Below are 21,923 nucleotides of genomic sequence, written 5' to 3' on the forward strand. Positions count from 1 at the left end.
CTTTTAGGCTGCGTCCATAGAAGGACAAGCAACGCTGAGCCGTGCGGACGCTCCGCGCTGAGCCCCGGCATCCTCAATGAGGATGTCTTGAGAGGGGGTTCACGCCAGCGTCCGCAGGCGTGCTGAGGAGTTGGATTTTTCAGCCGACAGCCAAGCTGTTTTTCAGCGCACTGTCGACTAAAAACATCCAATCAGCGCGAAGCAGCGTCACGGCGCTGTGACATTGACATCAGTGCGTCGCGGGCTATTGACCAAGCGACGTCACTGCCCCGCCACCCCCCGCCTCCCGATCGCACCTCAGCCTCAGCGTCAGCATGGTTCAGTACTGCTCCCCCCTCTATGGACGCAGCCTTAGATTAGAAGCCAACAAAGCAAGGATTTTAATGACAGTCGCCATGCTTAGTATTTCTATAGAATGTCTCTATTTCAAAGTGTTTTTTAGTCATCTCATTTATTCTCACAACATACTTGTGAGGGCAGGTATAGTTCTATCATGGCTTGGGTGAGAGCTATGTCTGACTAACTGATTTGCACAAGGTTGCCCGGTTAGTTCATGGCTGAACAGGGAACTGAAATTTCCCAACTCCTAGTCTAGAGCTATTCTCAGCCCACACTCTTAACCAGCTCAGTGTGTCATCATTGCTCCCTGCAACATATAACACACTTTAGCCACTATATAAAATCCAACAGATAATAATGCGAAAAGCAGCAGTCGGATGGGATCGCCATTTATTTCTCGCATTTTATTTTTTACTTACTTTAAGAGACCTCTTCTTACCCTTCCCAAGTAGGTTCTTATATTTAAAATCGGCTGCTTCTTTCAGGACATGTTCAAGTTTGAAATATTAAGTGTATGGGTTTCTGGGAGGTTAAAACGATGCTTTACCCAGAGCCCTTTGCAGTTAAATGGTTACCATGGCAGGGCATGCTTAGGGGGCAAGATATTAGCATTTTAATAGTTAAACGCGTGTAGGCTTCTGGGTGGATTGAGCTTTTTCATTCATTCCACATGGGCTGATGTCAACATTTGAGGGTGGCTTGCACGATGGCACCTCCCAGCATGGTACTTTGAGAAGATGCCGGCATTGTGATTATTTCCATTAAAACTTTTCCCTGATCCCATAAAAATTATGTGGTTTGTATAGGTAACAACAGCGACATTACTCATTATACACCCCCACCTGTTAGAAGCAGAACGTGCATTCAGCAGCAAGAGTCACTGGTTTGATTAAGACATTTGGTGCAAAATGGGCTAGAAGAGATACTGTAGGTTGGAGAAATTACAGCAGGTGGTTTGAAAACCTCATTCGAAATGTCTCCACCGTCACAGGGAAAGTGGCTAAATGAGTGGCATGAATGATTCTGGGTGAAGAGCACGTGGATGTGGAAGTTGCACAAAAAACCCCCCCACCAAAACAGCCAACCATCCATACCATTTTTGTAGTCATAGAAATCCTGCCTTCCAGATTGTACTTCTTTGACGTCTGTCTCTGGAACTTTTGAATGTTCTCGTAGCCATTTCTTTGTCTTCGTAAAACCCGAGGAGCTGGGAAGGTGATGATACTCCATGGGAAAAGAGTAAAAATGACAAGCGTTAGAAGCCACAGCCCCTGACTTCCATTTGTGAAAGAGTGAGAAATTTGCACATCTACTATATGTTTCGGAAAGCTATTTCTCTGTTTGCTATGCATTTGGACACCTCTTAAGATATTGTAACCACATTTTGCATGATGGTTCCTGAGATCAAGGAGCAGGTTTTTGTCTGTTCGAATACAATTGGATACATTCTATTTTTAATTCAATGAGTTATTACAATTTCTCAAGCAAGTCAGCCACTGGTTGCCATCTGGCACGTGACATACTGGTGGCATCATAATGCACATTGCCTGGTGGCAGATAAGGAGAGTCAGATAGCTATAAAGTTTACACAGAAAGCAGGCGAAGGAAGAAAGGGAGGATGTCAGTTGGCACATGAGGAGAAAGTAAGAATACTGAGGAAGGAGAGAATTCGGAAGAATTTGGGACATCATAAGGTATTAAAGGAAAGTGATGTGAATGAGAGAAGACGAGGGGAGAGAGAGAAAACAGGGAGGGGAGAAAGAAAAGGGGAGGAGGGAGAAGACGGGAAGAGGAGAGAGTAGATGGGGGAGGAAAGAGAAGACAGGGAGGAGGGAGAAGACAGGGGAGAGAGAGAAGACAGGGGAGAGAGAGAAGACGGCAGGAGAGAGAGAAAATGGGGGTAGAGAGAGAACATGGCATGGGGGGTGAGAAGAGGAGGTGAGGGATGAGGTTGCTTTTTTAGAAATCCCGAGCAACGCCGGGTACTTTCAGCGAGTTAATTATAATTCACAGACAAAACAAAACTGGAAAACTGGAGCTGGTGGGAATAAAAGAAAACGTGTGCCACTTACCACGCTGACAGAAAATCTCTCCCCATCTAAATAAACACATGGATAGACTGCAATATTGTGTCAGGCGTTTGAAAAATGTAAGCTACCATTGTATTTTATTTAATGCATTGGCTACATTACCAGAGAATAATGAACAGGGTAAAGTTGCCAGACCATATAATATGCAGATCACATTGAATTATCAACTGGTTCTTTAATAATTCGCTCTGAAAACACTGCCCGGTCATAACTTCCCTACCTTCGCAGAAAGGATATCAACGGAACTTGAAACTACAGCTTCCATTACTGCGGTAATCTGCGTGCTGCTGGTTCTTTAGTAAACACGCCATCTTCAGTGCACTGCTGTAATTACTTAACATAGACGGTTTTCTTCTTTATTATCAACCATATAAGCAATAATTGTAGATTTATAAGAACAGCCGTTGCACCAACCTACCCATTCCGTGCCCCCTCCCATGCCAACCTATTTATGGGTTGGTGGGAGGAGTGCTGCGTGTTTGGAGGTGATCATTTTTTCTGATCTAAGACAGTTGCATAGAGAAGGTATATAGCCGATGTACTTATTGTTTGGGATGAGTTTGATCAAGGAGGGTTCCCATCTAAGACCACAGGACCGTAGAACTGCTGACCTACAGAGCGCTCGGCTTGCTAACAACAACAGGGACCCAGCTACAGACATCTTAACCTTCATTATTGCCTGTAAATACTTTACAAAGTGTGAGTATGTGTTTATGCTAACACTAAGCTTGTGTCAATCATTGGTCTGCACTATGTCCTTGTCTTTATTCTGAGGTACATCCACTCCCACACGTCTTGGAGTATACTAGGTCGCTACCAACATACCCCTGAGACCAGACAGCCAACATTGCAGTAAAGAGGCACACACCAGCCAGTGGTTGTAACTGCTTTATAACTTCATATCTCCTGTAAGTGAATATACATATGAGCCAAGCTCCAATCAACAACCTCACATTTTTGTATACAGTGTACACTATTGCTGTGGTTTTCTTTCTGGGTTGATCCTGCTCCTTCTGGACTTTAGAGGAGATATGCTCAGATGGGTTATTACAGAGGGTTGGGGTTCCTTAGGCTGTGTGTATAGTGCCCGTAACGGTAAGTAAGCGCGACGGCGGCAATGCGACGTCGCGTCGCGGATTTTGGAACCTGGGAATATTTGATTTTTCAAGAGCTGTCGCCACATGTGAAAGCCCCTGAACAAATCAAGTGTCCGGAAGCCCGCGACGCCGTCGCAAAGCGAAATATAACTTTCGCTAGCGGCAACGGGTGACGTCACCCATCCCGTCGCCCATAGCAGGCACTATACGCACGGCCTTACAATGCATCTCATCTCAGACATGGTATTAAAGAGGATTGGGGTTCCTTACAATGCATCTGATCTCAGACGCGCTATTAGAGAGGGTTGGGGCTCCTTACCATGGATCTGATCTCAGACGCGCTATTAGAGAGGGTTGGGGTTCCTTACAATGCATCTGATCTCAGACGCCCTATTAGAGAGGGTTGGGCTTCTACAGAATTTCACAATATAATTATAGGTTTCCTTAACCGATAAAGGATGAACCCCACTGCCCTATACTTTGAATACAAGGCATTACAAAGAGTATTCTTGTGTGAAGGACAGATTTATTCCAATGGGTCTTTAGCTATATAACCAGTGTAAAACGAAGCACCAGACAACATTGTGTTTAGGTGATTTATTTATTACAAAGAAAAAAAATGAGTAATATGGATTCAAAAAGTCAAAAGAAGAAAGGTTACATTCTAATTACCCAATATAGCATGGAAGCATTACACATTCAATCTATAATAAATAGAAATTGGCATGTTCTGAATATATATAGGGATTAAAAAACTTACAGTATGTAAAGAATGGTCCTACATTGGTATTCAGAAGACCCCCTCCTTCCCCCGCCCCTCCCCCCCCACCCACATTAGGCACCTACATACAGTATGTAATTTTTCTTGGTCTACATCTCCAATATGTAATAACTTCAATGGAACGCACACATGTGCAGGGCTTCGTAAATGCAAATGTTGTACATTCACCTATGTTTCTGACCATTTTAAGGGCCTTATTTGTCAGCAAACATAAAATTAAGCCACATTGATTGTAATACAGGTTATGTCATCTATCTTATTCATTGTAGTGTAGTGGAGGATTTAGGTAGCTCTTATGGTGCCCACGACGGCCACGGCGACGGGACATCGCTCCAAAACAAAACTAAGACTCCAAAAATTTGTAAGCCGGGGAAATTTGATTTTTCAGAGACTGTCGCCACATGTAACTGTCTCTGACCCAATCAATGACCCCGTCGCTAGCGACGTCGCTGAAAGTTAAATTATAACTTTTGCGGGTGGTGGCAGCGGCGACGACGGGTGACGTCATCGGTCGCCTCGCCAGCACTTTAAGCGCGGCCTTGGGAGTGGAGTGCATTAGAAGGATCATACAACCCTTATATATACACATTAAAGAACATCTGTTATTTATCACGAAAAAAGATTTGGAACATTTGTTCTGAACATTTTGCTCTTTGCTACACACGATTCTGATTTTAGGATTGACTTTTTTGAGAATCAAACATATTTCCCCCTAAAATTAGCGGAGGTGATCGGTTTCAAATTATTTGCTAGACAGAGGACTTTCTGGGTCTTTGAATTTAGGACGAGAATACCTGTTAGGATTAAACACAAGGTGTGCTGCCACATACTGTTTGTTTTGTGTAACAGCTTTATTATTATTATTTTTTTGGGTGATATTGAATGCTTCTCTTTAACATTTCTGTTCAGCAGTTTGTTTGCCCTCCTGAACATTGTGGGTGTTGAGGGCATTGTGGGCGCGGAATGCGTCGGGTGGTACTACGACTGTTCTTGTAAATCCGCTGCAATTGCTGATATCATTTATAATATGGACTTCTTCACAGTGTCGGCGAAGGCGGCTGCGGTCGCTGGAAAAATCAAATAGAGATTACTTCCAGCGATCGCTACCAAGCCGGCGCGTCGCACTTACCATAAGCGCTTGCGACGGCGGCAAAGCATTTGTTTGGATGCGATGTTGCGTCGCTGTCGCCAGCACTATAAACGCAGCCTAAGGCCGCGCTTATAGTGCCGGCAACGGCGACGTCGTCCGAAAACAAATACATTGCCGCCGCGTGCGCTTATAGTGCGCGCGACGGCGACAAAGCGCCGGAGTGACGTCGCGGAAACTGGAAGCCGGCAAAATTTGATGTTTCAAGGGCTGTCGCGTCACGTGACGGCCCTTGAACAAATCAAATTGCCGGAATCCCGTGACCCCGCCGCCTGGCGAAACATATCTTTCGCTGTTGGCGACGGGTGACGTCACCCGCCGTCGCCATTGACGGCACTATAGGCACGGCCTTAGGCATCAGAAGTTTAAGTAAACAAAATAAATTAAAGCTATTAATATTTTCGACTTAATTAACAGCCAACACTTCAACTCTGTGCTGGCTGAGGGAACTGGAAAACGACGTGTTATGTTGCCGAGCGCTTCCCCTTTAACAACATTCATTGGACTGCAGCCTTAAGTGTCTGTCACGTGATATAAGGCAGTGGGCGGGGCCTGAATGACATCATCATCTTTGACACTTCCAGCGACAGTATTCGCCCTACTGTTTCAGGGGGCGTGGCCTCGAATGACGTAAATGCCGGGGAACCTCAAGCAGGGGATATGTGCTTTTCTCGGTAACCAGATGTTTCTTCCAGTGGGCGGAGCCTAAGCCTGCCTGCGCTGGCTGACCTCACCGCGTACCAAGTGTGACGAGGCACCTATGACGTCGCCGTTGCCGCAGCAACGCCACGCCCCCCGCGCGGTGCGGAGTAGGAAGTGACCGGTAACCTTCATTCGGGGCCGGCAGCAGCTGAGAGAGGAGGTGCGGGCGGCGCAGAGAGCAGGGGGACGCGACCATGGTGCTGATCAAGGAGTTGTAAGGACTGAACGAGGGATGATATGCTGGGGAGGGGGGGCAGGAGGAACAGGAGAAGTGTGAGGATGCACGGGGTGAGAGAGAGGTGTAAGGATGGACGGGGTTTGAGAGAGAGGTGTGAGGATGCACGGGGTTTGAGAGAGAGGTGTGAGGATGCACGGGGTTTGAGAGAGAGGTGTGAGGATGCACGGGGTTTGAGAGAGAGGTGTGAGGATGCACGGGGTTTGAGAGAGAGGTGTGAGGATGCACGGGGTTTGAGAGAGAGGTGTGAGGATGCACGGGGTTTGAGAGAGAGGTGTAAGGATGGACGGGGTTTGAGAGAGAGGTGTAAGGATGCACGGGGTGAGAGAGAGGTGTAAGGATGCACGGGGTGAGAGAGAGGTGTGAGGATGCACGGGGTTTGAGAGAGAGGTGTGAGGATGCACGGGGTTTGAGAGAGAGGTGTGAGGATGCACGGGGTTTGAGAGAGAGGTGTGAGGATGCACGGGGTGAGAGAGAGGTGTAAGGATGGACGGGGTTTGAGAGAGAGGTGTGAGGATGCACGGGGTTTGAGAGAGAGGTGTGAGGATGCACGGGGTTTGAGAGAGAGGTGTAAGGATGCACGGGGTGAGAGAGAGGTGTAAGGATGCACGGGGTGAGAGAGAGGTGTAAGGATGCACGGGGTGAGAGAGAGGTGTGAGGATGCACGGGGTTTGAGAGAGAGGTGTAAGAATGCACGGGGTGAGAGAGAGGTGTAAGGATGCACGAGGTGAGAGAGAGGTGTGAGGATGCACGGGGTTTGAGAGAGAGGTGTGAGGATGCACGGGGTTTGAGAGAGAGGTGTGAGGATGCACGGGGTTTGAGAGAGCAGGTGCGAGGATGGACTTGGGTGAGAGCAGGTGCGAGGATGGACTTGGGTGAGAGCAGGTGCGAGGATGGACTTGGGTGAGAGCAGGTGCGAGGATGGACTTGGGTGAGAGCAGGTGCGAGGATGGACTTGGGTGAGAGCAGGTGCAAGGATGGACTTGGGTGAGAGCAGGTGCGAGGATGGACTTGGGTGAGAGCAGGTGCGAGGATGGACTTTGGTGAGAGCAGGTGCGAGGATGGACTTGGGTGAGAGCAGGTGCGAGGATGGACTTGGGTGAGAGCAGGTGCGAGGATGGACTTGGGTGAGAGCAGGTGCAAGGATGGACTTGGGTGAGAGCAGGTGCAAGGATGGACTTGGGTGAGAGCAGGTGCAAGGATGGACTTGGGTGAGAGCAGGTGCAAGGATGGACGTGGGTGAGAGGGGTGCAAGGATGGACGTGGGTGAGGGAGCAGGTGCAAGGATGGACGTGGGTGAGAGAGCAGGTGCAAGGATGGACGTGGGTGAGAGAGCAGGTGCAAGGATGGACGTGGGTGAGAGGTGTAAGGTGTAAGGATAGACGTGGGTGAGAGGTGTAAGGTGTAAGGATAGACGTGGGTGAGAGCAGGTGCAAGGATGGACGTGGGTGAGAGGGGTGCAAGGATGGATGTGGGTGAGGGAGCAGGTGCAAGGATGGACGTGGGTGAGAGGTGTAAGGATGGATGTGGGTGGGAGAGCAGGTGCAAGGATGGACGTTAGAGAGGTTTAAGGATGGACGTCGTGGGGAACAGGTTCAAGGATGGACAGGGTGCGAGAGAGGTGCAAGAATGGACGTGGGTGAGAGAGAGGTGTAAGGATGGAAGTGAGTGGGAAAGAGGTGTAAGGATGGAAGTGAGTGGGAAAGAGGTGTAAGGATGGACGTGAGTGGGAAAGAGGTGTAAGGATGGACGGGGTGAAAGAGGTGTAAGGATGGACGTGAGAGAGGTGTAAGGATGGACATGGGTGGGAGAGAGGTGCAAGGATGCACGGGGTGAGACTGGTGCAAGGATGGACATGGGTGAGAGCAGGTGCAAGGATCGACGTGGGTGAGAGAGCAGGTGCAAGGATGGACGTGGGTGAGAGAGCAGGTGCAAGGATGGACGTGGGTGAGAGAGCAGGTGCAAGGATGGACGTGGGTGAGAGAGCAGGTGCAAGGATGGACGTGGGTGAGAGAGCAGGTGCAAGGAAGTACTGCGGCTGGATTGTTGGGGTGGGGGCAGAAAGGAGGATGAGGCAGTTCAAGCTTAGGGGTTCATAGGATTAGGGGATTGGGGGTGGTCAATAGGTTTAGGGGGGGGTGTAATTATATTTAGGGGACTAATGATGGGAGGAGGATATGTATTGTGGACCATCGGGGGGATGCTTTAAGGGACTTGTGTGGTGTGATAGGTTTAGAGACTCTGCGAAGGGACAATAGGTTAAGAAGTTAGGCGCTGAAGTATTGGTAGGTGTGGCAGTACAGTGTTGTTTCATAGGGCAGCTGTAGGGGTGGTGTGTTGTAGGGATAAAAGCAATACAATTTATTCAAGCTCGGGTATACAGGAGTCGTTTTTGGGTGCTGGTATGGAGGGCAGTAGTTTGGGGCTGCTGGGCATGATATATGATTGGCTGGGGATCAGGTTTACATGATAGTGAGATGGAGGAGAGTGATACATTTTTGCACATCCTGCAGTGGGTGATTGCGTGGGTAACCCATAGAAAAGGGGGATTTGGCAAGAGCCTCTCTTTCCCTGGAATTGGAATAGGCCCATGGTTAACAGATGACAAAATGAAATAATCTATCAAATAACATATAATTTGTTCCCTAGAATGCCAAGCGTCACTTGGTTAACTTGGCATAGACTTTGATATTTGGTTGCTCTTTGACACACCCCACTGAGCTGTACTCGCCGCTGTCTGAGATATTACAATAATTAGAACAGTTTGGTAATGTGACGAAAAACAGGGACTTAGTGTTGAAATATTTGTAACTAATCCTTTTACAGCTCTTTCCTTGGTAATAGGTGAGGATTGTGCATAGCATTTACAGTGCCAGGAACCGCACACGTCTTAAGGATTTTGAGCTTGGTAGCAATGGGTCTCAGACTAGTCATGTGAAATTCAGTACGAGCTCACCGGAGGTGTATTGGGGTCACGGATTTCTGATGCTTTGAGCTCCGTGCCCTCCTATGCACTCAGAGCCTGTCATCTGGCACTCCACTGTTGTTTTGGGCTAAGCAGGAGTTAGACAGATTTATATGTATTCTTCCTTTACTAGTTCTCATTCGAAATCATAGATTTGCATCAGTTACCCCAGGGAATTCTAATCTGAGGGTGTTTGAAGATATACATGCTACATATTCTGCAAATGCTCTATCTTCCTGCTTGACCTGGGGTGCTCCCTTTTATTACATGTGTTTTGCTTCTGATCTAATCACACAGAGCATGTCTTATTTTGAGGAAGCATCCCAGCTGATAGCACTGTGATCGTTATGCATAGAGAGAGTGTTGACCCATTGTTGTCAGGAGAGACAGCAATGCTTTGCCGAGTTTAATTCTTTTATTTAATAGTTTTGTAAGGATGCAGCACTAAATATGGTATATCGGCACCTTATATTGCTTTTCAGTCACACATCATGGAGCAGTCACCCAGTCCCAAAATGTGGTCTCTCTAAGCTCCCCATATGCTAATCAAGGCCTGCAGATTCTCCTTCACTTTGCTTCTCCGGTTTAAATAAATAGGATCTTGCCAGGCAACTCTGAACCCAGTGCAGTTGGAGGTACTTGTAAGGTGTAGGGATGCACAGGGTGAGAGAGCAGGTGTAAAGATGGACATGGGTGGGAGAGCAGGTGTAAGGATGGACGTGAGTGGTAGAGCAGGTGCAAGGATGGACATGGGTGAGAGAGCAGGTGTAAGGATGGACGTGGGTGGGAGAGCAGGTGTAAGGATGGATGTGGGTGGGAGAGCAGGTGTAAGGATGGATGTGAGTGGTAGAGCAGGTGCAAGGATGGACATGGGTGAGAGAGCAGGTGTAAAGATGGACATGGGTGGGAGAGCAGGTGTAAGGATGGACGTGAGTGGTAGAGCAGGTGCAAGGATGGACGTGGGTGGTAGAGCAGGTGTAAGGATGGACGTGGGTGGGAGAGCAGGTGTAAGGATAGATGTGGATGGGAGAGCAGGTGTAAGGATGGTTGTGGGTGGGAGAAAGGTGTAAGGTTGGACGTGGGTGGGAGAGCAGGTGTAAGGATGGATGTGGGTGGGAGAGCAGGTGTAAGGATGGACATGGGTGGGAGAGCAGGTGTAAGGATGGACGTGGGTGGGAGAGCAGGTGTAAGGATGGACGTGGGTGGGAGAGCAGGTGTAAGGATGGACGTGGGTGGGAGAGCAGGTGTAAGGATGGACGTGGGTGGGAGAGCAGGTGTAAGGATGGACGTGGGTGGGAGAGCAGGTGTAAGGATGGACGTGGGTGGGAGAGCAGGTGTAAGGATGGACGTGGGTGAGAGAGGTGTAAGGATGAACGAGGGTGAGAGAGAGGTGTAAGGATGAACGAGGGTGAGAGAGAGGTGTAAGGATGAACGAGGGTGAGAGAGAGGTGTAAGGCTGCACGGGGTGAGAGAGGTACTTGCAATGCAATACGTTTGTACCCTTCTAACCCCAAACGAGTGGACACATTCACTGCGAGACAGGGCAGCGGGAGGGTCAGGTCAATGAACTTTTAAAAACAGGAAGTCTTTTTTTTTTTTTCTTTGCTACAGAGGAAGTTGTTCCCAATGTAGGTTCCACAAAGGATCTTTTCACCATTTTCTTTCTGTCCAAGCAAAACTATAGGAAAAAGTTAGGTGAAGCTGTTTGCTTTTATCAATATTTGCATAAGGCTCAAAGAAAGAGCCAAGCTCTCGTTTTTAATTTTTATAGTAAGTTCTAGTCGTGGCCAAGGGCTTTCTGTGTCTACCAGTGCATCAGACAATTGTAATTCCATATTGGCAACCAATTGCAGTGCAGGGAAGGTACTAGCCATTTCGTAGCATTAAATAACCAGTGCCACGTGCTGCTATGTTGGCATTGATTTTCAGCATTGTCAAAGTATTCAAGATGGGTCAAGGTTGCTGTATGCATCCTTAGAATATCCCTTATTGACCAGGATTGAAGGTGTATGTCTAACTAACTATGAGATTTCATTGTGGGGCGAGGTGTCTATTTTTAAAATACAAATATGTATAAAATACAAAGAATGGAGAGGGAGTGGCTCAGTGAGTAGAGACACTGACTGGCACTGAGTTTGAAGCGGGGAACCCGGGTTCAATTCTTGGTGTCGGCTCCTTGTGACCTTGGGCAAGTCACTTTATCTCCCTGTGCCTCAGGCACCAAAAACATAGATTGTAAGCTCCACGGGGCAGGGACTTGTGCCTGCAAAATGTCTCTGTAACGCGCTACGTAAAACAAGCAGCGCTATAGAAGAACATGTTATTATTATTATGTTGCACATTTGAGTCTCCTGGTTGTAATTTTCTCTTCTCTTCTTCTCTTGTAGCCGGGTAGTCTTGCCGATATCTGTAGAGGAGGTAAGAACAACTTTCCTTACTTCATTTTTTTTCTTTTTCTTTTTTTCAACCACAAAAGTTGCCTGATGCTGTTTTGACAAAGGAGTTAACATTAATAGCCCAGCTTAGGGTGGAACCTGCTCTGTTTGGAGAAGTCATTATTGTGTGCCGTCTGACTCAGTTTTTACTTGACAGTGAAATCGGCCCATGCACTGCAAATATTTATTTTTTTGATGCCTTGGATTTCGCTTTAACGAAAAGTGCTTTGACTCTTTCAGTGCCGGAGGGAACCGATGTCTCTGGCACTGAATATTATTTTTAAACAAAACGCATTTGGATCCCATTACTCTCTTTTCATGAAATGTTTTAACCTGCAAAACAAAAGTCTGGCTAACTCATCCATGAAGTGTGCAAGGCAATTGTTCGGATAGATTGTAAATCATTGATTAGCTCCCGAGTCGTCATGGATATAACTTGCCACATCGGTTAATTGTCCACACAGTTCCTTAGGGGCCTATGCAGAGAGCAGCGCTAGAATAAATTGGAGAGTTTAAGAAAAAGTGGCTTTAATGGAGAGTTTTATTCTCCATATGCAGAAATGGGCGAAATCCGCTATTTTTAGCATTACTGCATGTGGAGAATTGTAAATGAGGAGATTCGCGCAGCTGAAAGGGGGAAAAAAAAAATCGCGCAATTTTTTTTCCCCCTATTGACGGCGACCTCCTGCTTCTTGACAACTTTAGTTGGCGGAGAAAATTGGAGAAAATCGCGCCAAAAACAGCCGCTAGATGGCGAGCGCGCCTTTCTGAATTCGGATATTTTTCAGACTGGCGAAATGTAGTTTCTCGCCAGCCGCGCGGCGAGATTTTCAAATAGAAAAAAAAAATGGCGCTTTTTTCCTAACTCGCCATTTTCAGCTGTTTTTAGCGCGATTTTCTCCTGAAAATGGCGAGATTGCAAATAGCGCTGCTCTCTGCATGAGGCCCTTAGGCTGTAATATTATCTCACTCTCTGTAGAGCCATGCAATTTACATTTGCTGTAAGTTTATTTATTTATGTTTTTAATGTTTCATTAAATGTTGTGTAGCTGATGTTTAAACAGTGATGTTTGTGACAGAGAAGAGCAAGCTTGGGCAACCTGTGTATGACGTGAATGAGATTTTTGATTTTGACCCACCATAAACTCATTGTAACTGCTTTGCAACATCCGGCTGCACAGTATGGACCCAGTGACTAATTCTAAGCAGTTGAGTCCAAAAGTACAAAATCTGTCCATGAATGTTGGCTAGCAGCTGTACAAGCTGATTAATTCTGCAGCCTTAAGCTTAAGGGCACTGCTTTGATATATTTATGTGAATGTGTAGCTTAAACTCTGCATAATGCAGGCATTTGCTACCTTTTATGCTACCTTTTAGGTTATGTTTAAATTACAGGACACGCCTTTATTTTCTGTCCCTTGGTTTTCTATGCTAAATAATACAGATAATTTTTTCTTTTTCACTGTAAAATATTTTCCAATTTCTGCTTTTGTGTGTATCCCAAACATTTTTCTTGCTCTATACATGTTAGTCACACGCATGGCTTGGGGTAGTGACACACCAGGATGTTGCAACACCCCAGTAGAGAATCATTAGTATAATGTGTCAGAGCTGCTGGAACAGAGTCGGGTAACCTGTTCAACACCATTGACAGTGTTTCTTTTGTCCTTATTGTACTCTGCATGGTTGAGCGTTTTTGAGTTACCTTTATTCTTCTCCATAAAATTGCGTCTGGATGAAAAATGTAGCAATTACTTCTGTTTGATCGAAGTTTGCCTGCGTGTTGGTAATACATTGTGGGTCCGTCTGGCAGCAAAGTGGTTATAATTGTTAATCAGAAGACTTCACTTGAAGTTTTGACACCCGCTTTTGTCAGTGTTTTTTTTTTTTCTTCCAGTCAGCAACAATCTTTCCGATTTCCCTGTGTGGAAATGGAGCTCAGAATAATAGCAGTGTTGTCTGTGGGTCAGAAAGTTATAGCTGAACAGGTGATGGTAGGGTTGCCAGGTGGCTTCCCCAAAAATACTGGACATAACAGCGAAAGGTGTGACGTGCTCAAGACACACACACCCCCACACCACCCCCCCCCCCCCGCCTGCCCTTCCTCTCTCCACTCCATGCTATTTCTGCCTCTCCTTTGCCCCACCCCCAGGCTCCTGACTCCTCCTCCTGTTTGGCTGCTGCTGGGTAAAGCAGCCAATCAGGATGGAGGAAGCTGCCCAGCACACTAGCAACAGCCCTACTCGGGGAAATCCCACTCCCCCCTCCTCCCCAAGCCGGTCAGGCCACTATGTCTAGAGAGGTAATACCTGACACGTCCAGTATTACCTCTAAAAAAAATTTGCTGGACACAGGGTCCAAGTACAGGACAGTCTGGTTCAATACTGGACACCTTGTAACCCTAGGTGATGGTAAAGATGCAGTCTCACCTAGGACCACACCTGAGGTAATCACAATGATATGTTTAGAAGGTTAACACTAGGGTGCCTTAAAAAAAAACAGTATTTTAAAACAAATTTTTTCGGGAAGGTTATCCTGGGAATGGAAGCTGAAGTGAAGGAGGGATTTTATTACCATTATCTCCATCTTCGTTCTTTTTTTTTTGTCATCATACATTATCTGAACCGGGGGTGGGGATTTCTTTTGGATCTCATCCACGCCCCCTCCTCCCCCGAGCTTTGTGTACCACCTTGTTCCTGATATACTGTTTTAAGCGCTTGCTCCATCGAGCAAAAGACTTGTACTGTGGACACTATGGCTGCCGGGATCAGCCTCGTTCTGGCAAGAGATGATGTGGCAACGTTTTACTAAGGACCCCGTGGTTAAATATTTTTATTTTATTTTTATTATTTTTTTTTTTGTCTCTCTCACTTTGGCCAAAAAAGAACCCTACAAATATCTTGGGGACATGAATCCACTTTGGGGGATCTGTGTTTCAGGTGTGTTAGAAGGGGGGGGGGGGGGGAATACAGAAAAGTAGGAACTGCTGATATAACATGATCTTCTAGATCATGGAGGGAACATGTATACATTCAATACCCGTATCCGAGTTGTAAATTAAATCAAAGGAATGTTTTTAGATTCTCAAAAAAAAACTGTTCAAATCCTTTATTTTTTTTACATTTATTATTATTCTTACTTGGTGTCAGCCACCAACATTGATTCATTAAACATTCTATTATCACTAGTTCATTTTTTTTTCCCCCCTGTGTGCAACGGCAACAATCATTAACAATCGTCGTGGACGGCAGATAAGAATTAACCATTAGCTAGGTGGTTAAATTAGAAACAAAACATCAGTGTTCAGTATGTAAATGATTGAATATTTCCATACATTATACAAAGCGGATGGGTTTACTTTTGGTATAAGCCTCCAATGCTTTCATAACCCTTTGAGTGCAAATGTGCATCGTGTTGCCACGCTGTTGCTCTCACAATGGTCACATGTCTCTGGAGCTTATATACGCCCAACCGGAAGGGGAATCAATTCTCTTCTACCTCAATGAGAGAACACTGCAATGTAGTAACGAATGAAATGTAAAATCGTAGATGACCACTGGAGTTATCCAATAGGAAGCTGCCATGTCGTGCTCTGATGATAATGCTGTTGGCCTGTGGGAGTGAGGCTTGGACAGCAGCCATATTAGATTCCCCCAAACACGGGCACACAAAAAGGTAAATACGTCTGGAACTGGGAGGGGTGCGGAAGGTGGTACTTGGGGCTACAAATAGCACTGCTCAGCTCTGAGGAAATCCCTGGTTCCGATTTTTAAATGTAGGCCTGAAAGGATAACTCTGAATAACATGACGACAAATATCACAGAATTTATCTCATGTATTCTGCTCTTTTGCAGCAGTTCCTTTTGTCTATTGAAAAGGATGCAGCAGTTGCAAACATGCACTACTTGGGGTTGAGTTATGAAGCAAATTTTTTTTTAATGAATGGTGGTAAAGAAAAGAAGAAGCGATTCATGCTTTGACATAGGACTGAAGCAGTGGATCTCTGGAGCTGAATCCCATTAATTTCAGCTCTGGGGACCCCCTGCTTCCCGAGATACAGACCTCCAAAGGTGGTGCCGGTATCTCTGCACAGTTTAAAGCTCCCGCGTCACACGGGCCAATGGGAAGCTGAACCTGATGACGTCACGGCTTCCTATTGGCCCACAGGGCGCGGGAGATTTTAAACGCCGCCATTACGTGAACCCTGCTAGCCGAGCGGCTACCGTAACCCCCTAATGATGTAAGTATCTCCGGAAGCCTAGGGTTCCCCGTGCTTAAATTGATGAGCACTGTGTGTTCATTTGCATGCAATTTCCCAGAATCCCTGGCTGCAGTGGAAGCATTGTTTGCTAAGAGATGATGGGGAAAGACAGGGTTGCAGACCTGTCTGAGATATGCGAGTGTGCTCACAAGTGTTATTTTTCTTTGCCATTCCAAACATAAAAAACAGGCATTTTCTCCCCAAAAAAAGAAAATCTTTACAAAATGGTGGGATCTTATTTGTTCATAAAGACCTAAAGGGAATTTTCTCAGAAAAGCTTTGTGGATGAGCATGCCAAAGTGAGGACATTGATCCCTTTTTGTTTTTAATAGCATTTCAAACACTTACCTTGTTGTGCTTCCTTTTTTACTCCTTTTACTGTATGTTTATCTTCAATTATAGGACAAAGCAGTAAAATTCCGCGCATCATTGCAATCCCTGCTCTCTGATTGGTTAAAATTCCGGGCATTATCCAATCAGTAATGCCCGGAATTTAAGCAGCAGAATGTAGTTTTCAATGTGTTTATTTCGAGCCAATCAGCTTTCAGAACAGCTGAGACAGGGCAGGGGATTCGTCTGATCGAAGTAACAGATCTGAGACAGGGCAGGGGATTGGTCAGGACGTATCAGCCACGGGTTGACTCCTCCCCTTCCCGAGCTGACTGAGATTTTCTGAGCAGATTCAGTTGAATTGGGGGGGGGTAAGTCTGCAAAGCAAATAAGTAAGGCTGCGGTCCCAGTCACCGCCACAGCGCACGACTCGGCGTGCGCTGTGCTATCAAGCCCCGCCCCTCCAGTCCGGCCGCTGGGGAAAGGTGCGCGACAGGTTTTCAGGGAGGCAGGAGAATTTGACCTCGACATCTGCGCCCCCGCCGGCGGTGCAGCCAATAAGGGCGAACCAGCCGCGGGACGTCATGGCCACACACCTGCAAACCCACAGCCACTCCAACTCCCGTTGCAAATCTTCCCTCAGACCGCAGATCGCTGTGTAGCGCTGTGCACGCGCCGCCCCCCCGCCGGGCGCGCGTGCCACAGTGAAGACTGGGGACTCGGCCTAAGTGTCTGTCTGCAGTTTCTTTGTGGCTGCAGTTTGTGTGTGTCAGTAGCAGTATGTGTGTGCTGTGCTGTTGTATATCTGTGTAGAGGTGCTGTTTGTGTGTGTATATAGAGCTCCAGTGTGTGTGTCAGTGTCAGCAGCAGTGTTTATGGGTGTAGCATGTGTTTGTAGCAGCAGTTTGTGTGTGTGTATGTGTGTGTGTAGAGGTGCTGTGTTGTGTATAGAGGTGCAGTGTTGTGTGTGTGAGTGTAGAGGTGCTGTGTTGTGCTGTGCTGTGTTGTGTGTAGAGGTGGGGGGGGGGAGAGTGCAAAGTGTAGTAAGTGGCTGCATTTTTTATTGTGGGTGCAGTGTGTGTGTGTGTGTGTTGTGCTGTTGTATGTGTAGCAGCAGTTTGTGTGTGTGTAGAGCTGGTGTGTATGTGTGTGTGTGTGTATAGAGCTCGTGTGTGTGTGTGTCAGTGTCAACAGCAGTGTTTATGGGTGTAGCATGTTTGTGTAGCAGCAGAGTTTGTGTGTAGAGCTGCTTTGTTGTGTGTGTGTGTGTGTTGAGCTGCTGTGTGTGTGTGTGTGTGTGTGTGTGTACACAGAGGCGGCAGTGTGTGTGTGTGTGTGTACACAGAGGGGCGGCAGTGTGTGATATAGATATCTGCAGTGTAAGCGTATATAGAGGTGGTTTCATGTATTTACCATTTTATTTTAATTAAAAAATCTATTTAACTATACAAAAGTGTCTATTTATGAAAAAAGTCTACATTTAGCCTATAATAGTAATAATCCCCTCGGAACAGGGCATTACTGGCCAATAATGCCCTGGCTGGGTTAAAGTCCCTCGGCTTCGCCTCGGGCCTTCAACTCTTTCAGCCAGGGCATTATTGGCCAGTAATGCCCTGTTCTGAGGGGATTATTACTTAATTATGCAACGGAATCCTCCCATCTAAAGGGAGCTGCAAGAGGGAGTGATTACCTAACTACAGGTGGAAGTCTGCATACTGCGCAGAGGATCTCTCAGACTACATAGTACTAAGGTTCTTACTAGTCTTACCTGATAAGTCTTATGCTGATCAGGGTTCTTCAGCTGGTACCCTGCAGGCCACATCTGGTCCCCCCCCCCCCCCCCCCAAAGCTTTTGTCTGTCCCTGGGAATTTCATACCGGTTGCCTGCTTCTGATTGAGCCATCTGTGCTGAAGCAGGGATATCCTGAACACTTGATTTGTTGGTGGCCCTAGAGCGCTGGAATTCGCCACCACTGATCTAACTGCAGTTTCACACTGAAGCTCACTTGTAATTTAAGTTAATGTAAATGTGCATGGTTCAGATGTTATAAATGCTTGTAATAAGTTTTCATCTATTAATAATGGTGATAATAATTATTATTGTGTAGCGCTGTTAGTGTACGTAGCGTTGTACAGCGATTTTTCTGCAGGCACATGTCCCTATCCCGTAGAGCTCCGTGCCAGTCGGTGTCTTTACTCACTTAGCCACTCCTTCAGCCCCTTTTGACAATAAGCTGGTGGCCCTTCTGCACCTAAATATTTTTGATTCCTGAGCCTTTGGAAAACTAGTCGAAGAACCCTGCTGTAAATCATGCATCAGTGCTTATACTACAAGGCATTCTAGAACAGCAGGTACTGTACAACCCCCTTATCTATCTTCCAGTCTAGTATTTTTCAACTGGGGTTCCTAAGAACGCTTGTTCCCCGGGCACCCCTAAAGGGTTGTGTGCAATTTTCAGGTAATTTGAAAATTGTACCAAATACAGAAGAATTGACAATGCATCTGATCTCAGACGCGCTATTAGAGGGTTGGGGTTCCTTACAATGCATCTGATCTCAGACGCACTGTTAGAGAGGGTTGGGGTTCCTTACAATACATCTGATCTCAGACGCGCTGTTAGAGAGGGTTGGGGATTCCTTACAATGCATCTGATCTCAGACGTGCTATTAGAGAGGGTTGGGGATTCCTTACAATGCATCTGATCTCAGAAGCGCTGTTAGAGAGGGTTGGGGTTCTGCAGAATTTCACAGATAATTACAGGGTTCCTTTATCAAAAATAGGTTGAAAAACCACTGCTCTATTATAATCATTAGACTCTGGACTCCAGACGCCTTTGAAAGCATCTGCCCTAACTTCAAACATCCTCTGATTCACCAGCAATTGGAAGGGAAGATTATGACCGCATGGGGATTTTCTTGCCGATTTTGTTATTGCTAAGTTTCCATAGTACACAATTACAACACGATAGGGATTTCACCACCAGTTATATTAAAATGTGAAGCATAATCTTGCTAGAATAAATGACCAATACATTAAATAAATATGTAGCAACAGGCCTCTTGCTATAGACTTCATGGATTCAGGACCTGCTGGATGGGGGTGCACTGGGGCCCGCTCTCTCTTCCCCACAACAGTTAAACAAATTGGATTGCCAGGGGAGAGCACCGGGGCTTCTGTACGGGCCTGTAACCTTCCATCCGCCATCTCCTTATCTCTGCAACGTCAGATTTCTAGCCGGCTCTGTTTAGATTTGACATGAATATAAAAATGCTTGCTACTTTAGCAAAGATTTGTTTTAGATTCGTTTTGCATTTATTAAGTACTAATCTTTTACTTGGCATAGTGCTTACCAATGTGGTTTGTAGCCTCAGATGGCCTGATTATTCATGCCCACTGTGAACGTTGGGTTCGTAATATTGTGCGGAAGTAACTGCGCTGTTACTCTCTGAAGTCTTTGTAGGTGAATATAACGCCAGTCCTGCTAAATGATTATTTTTACTTGCCTGCAGTAGCCGGACCAACTGAACAGTGTTGTCACTTCCTTTCCTAAGGAAAATCCCTGGTTTAGTAAACCTTGATCTCCACGTTGTTGTTGTTTGTTGTTGTTGTTGTTGTTGTTGTTGTTGTTGTTGAGAAATAACATTTTTAAGCTAAATCAATTAGGAGAACTTTGTTGGAGCAACACGGCAGTTTGCTTGGTCATAGGCTGCCGTAGTCCATGAATATAGTTTTATACAAGGACTTTTCTATATCTCCTGCACTTTGGAGCTCCTGCTGATAGCCTTGGTTTCGTAATGCAATCTGCCAAAAATGAAATGTCAGGGACGTAATGTGTGTGTATGTGGAATTAGTTGTCAACGGTATCTCCCTGACCTGTGCCTTACAACTCAGACTGTTCAGACCAGTTTTATTTAGCTATGGGAGAGGGCTCCGTTTGTCTGTGTTTTTGATAGCAACCAGGATTGGTGTCTATTTTCTTTTGAGGTTTTTTTCCTACTTCTATAGCAACCAAGTAGCAAATGTCAAACTTAACCTCCCAACTCACAATATAATCGTACATATACTCTCGTCATGGAGAAAAAGGCATCCTCCATGCAACTGTATTCTCTAACTATTCAGTGTACGTTGAGCAGCAGAGTTTTCTTATCTCATGCCAAAACAAAATGATAACGCTATCTAGCGTGTGACAGTGACTGTGGCGGAATAGCAGCTACAAATGACTCATTGCTGTGATCAGGACTCCTTTTTATCCCAGTTTTGCTAGCGAAGCTGTTTATCACTACAGCTGCACATTGATATTTTGAAGACCTCACCTACAAGTTTATGGGGAGGTGAATCATTTCTTCCTTATCTGAGGAGGTGGTTTAGACTGACCTAAAGGGACATAATCTTGGTAAAGCCTAGCTGAAGTAAAACGATGAACGGAGCGCACAAGGCAGAAGGAGCAGGAAGGACCCAGAGTCAAAAAATGAATAAAAGGGCACTTTAATGTGTCATGAGACCCATCCAACGCGTTTCGAACGTCGCAGTGTTCTTTTTCAAGGATACAAAGTATTTGCTTATTTGAGTACTTGCTTATATTCAGGGGAACCTGCCAATGAGACTGATTGTGGGTGGGCTTGTACCACCTACTAACTGTCTTCAGGAGGATAGTACCCATTTGGTCATTATATATTACCATCAATATTATTACTCATTACAATTGCCTTTGGATGAAGTGGTGTTGGCTATACCATATTTTGTCTTTCCTGGCATTGGAGCACTTTAGCCAATTTTTCTATCTTGCTAATGTCTAGCTGTCCTGGAACTGGTGTAAGTCTATAAAAACAAGTGTATATGTGTGAATGTCTGCAGTATATGTATACACGTGTATCTCTTCATGAGGGAGGAAAAATTACAACACCGCCCTTTATTAGATTGTCATTGTTAACCTATAGCACGCACGATCACTGACTTGTCCTCATTTAACTGCTAGTTTTAGGGGTGTGGTGGTAATTGTACTATATAAATCGTTCATCAAACAAATGGAAAAGCGGGGATCTATTTCAATTAAGTTTGCCTTCCCATAATGTGCTTTTCAGATGTCCTGCTTGGGGGGTGGGGGGGGGTCCCAGTTATCGATTTATGTAGTTTGACTTATGTTTAAAGCAGCAAAACTTGAAATCTTATGGGTTTTCTTTAAATAAATCAGTTCTGTAGTATTAAATAATATAAATTTTTTTTTGAACTCTTCATGCCATTATGAATTTTAATATACTATCATCCTTTGATTTCTATAGCAGATTTTAGCTCACCTCCCAAGCAGTGCAAGATCTTTGCAACACGTTTCTGTTTGTGATCATTTGTTGCAAATATTCCCAGCAGTTTGAACTGTAAACTGTAACAATAGGTAATGTTACCTTAGTAATATCAGGATACATCGCAGCTGTTGAGGTAGGCTTTGGTCCCGCTGCGTCCGGCGGAGCGTGCGCGTTCCTCACCAGCAGGGGAATCCTTCTGAGCCGGTCCCAGTCCCCCCTCGCTGCACGGCTCACTACGCG

At 45.8% G+C, this 21,923-nt stretch overlaps 1 protein-coding gene across 1 annotated transcript in view; it reads left to right on the forward strand.

The window, feature by feature from the left end:
* Positions 1–6,128: 6,128 nt before the first annotated feature.
* The window catches only part of PITPNA (phosphatidylinositol transfer protein alpha), a 41,812-nt gene continuing 26,017 nt past the window's right edge, over positions 6,129–21,923 (forward strand). Inside the window, exons 1-2 of the mRNA XM_075589325.1 lie at positions 6,129–6,370; positions 11,744–11,774. Of these exons, the coding sequence (XP_075445440.1) occupies positions 6,351–6,370; positions 11,744–11,774 (51 nt within the window). The 5' untranslated portion in view covers positions 6,129–6,350. The remainder of the gene's footprint in view (positions 6,371–11,743; positions 11,775–21,923) is intronic.

Source organism: Ascaphus truei, chromosome 3 (genome assembly GCF_040206685.1).
Source record: "Ascaphus truei isolate aAscTru1 chromosome 3, aAscTru1.hap1, whole genome shotgun sequence".
Classification (NCBI taxonomy): Eukaryota; Metazoa; Chordata; class Amphibia; order Anura; family Ascaphidae; genus Ascaphus; species Ascaphus truei.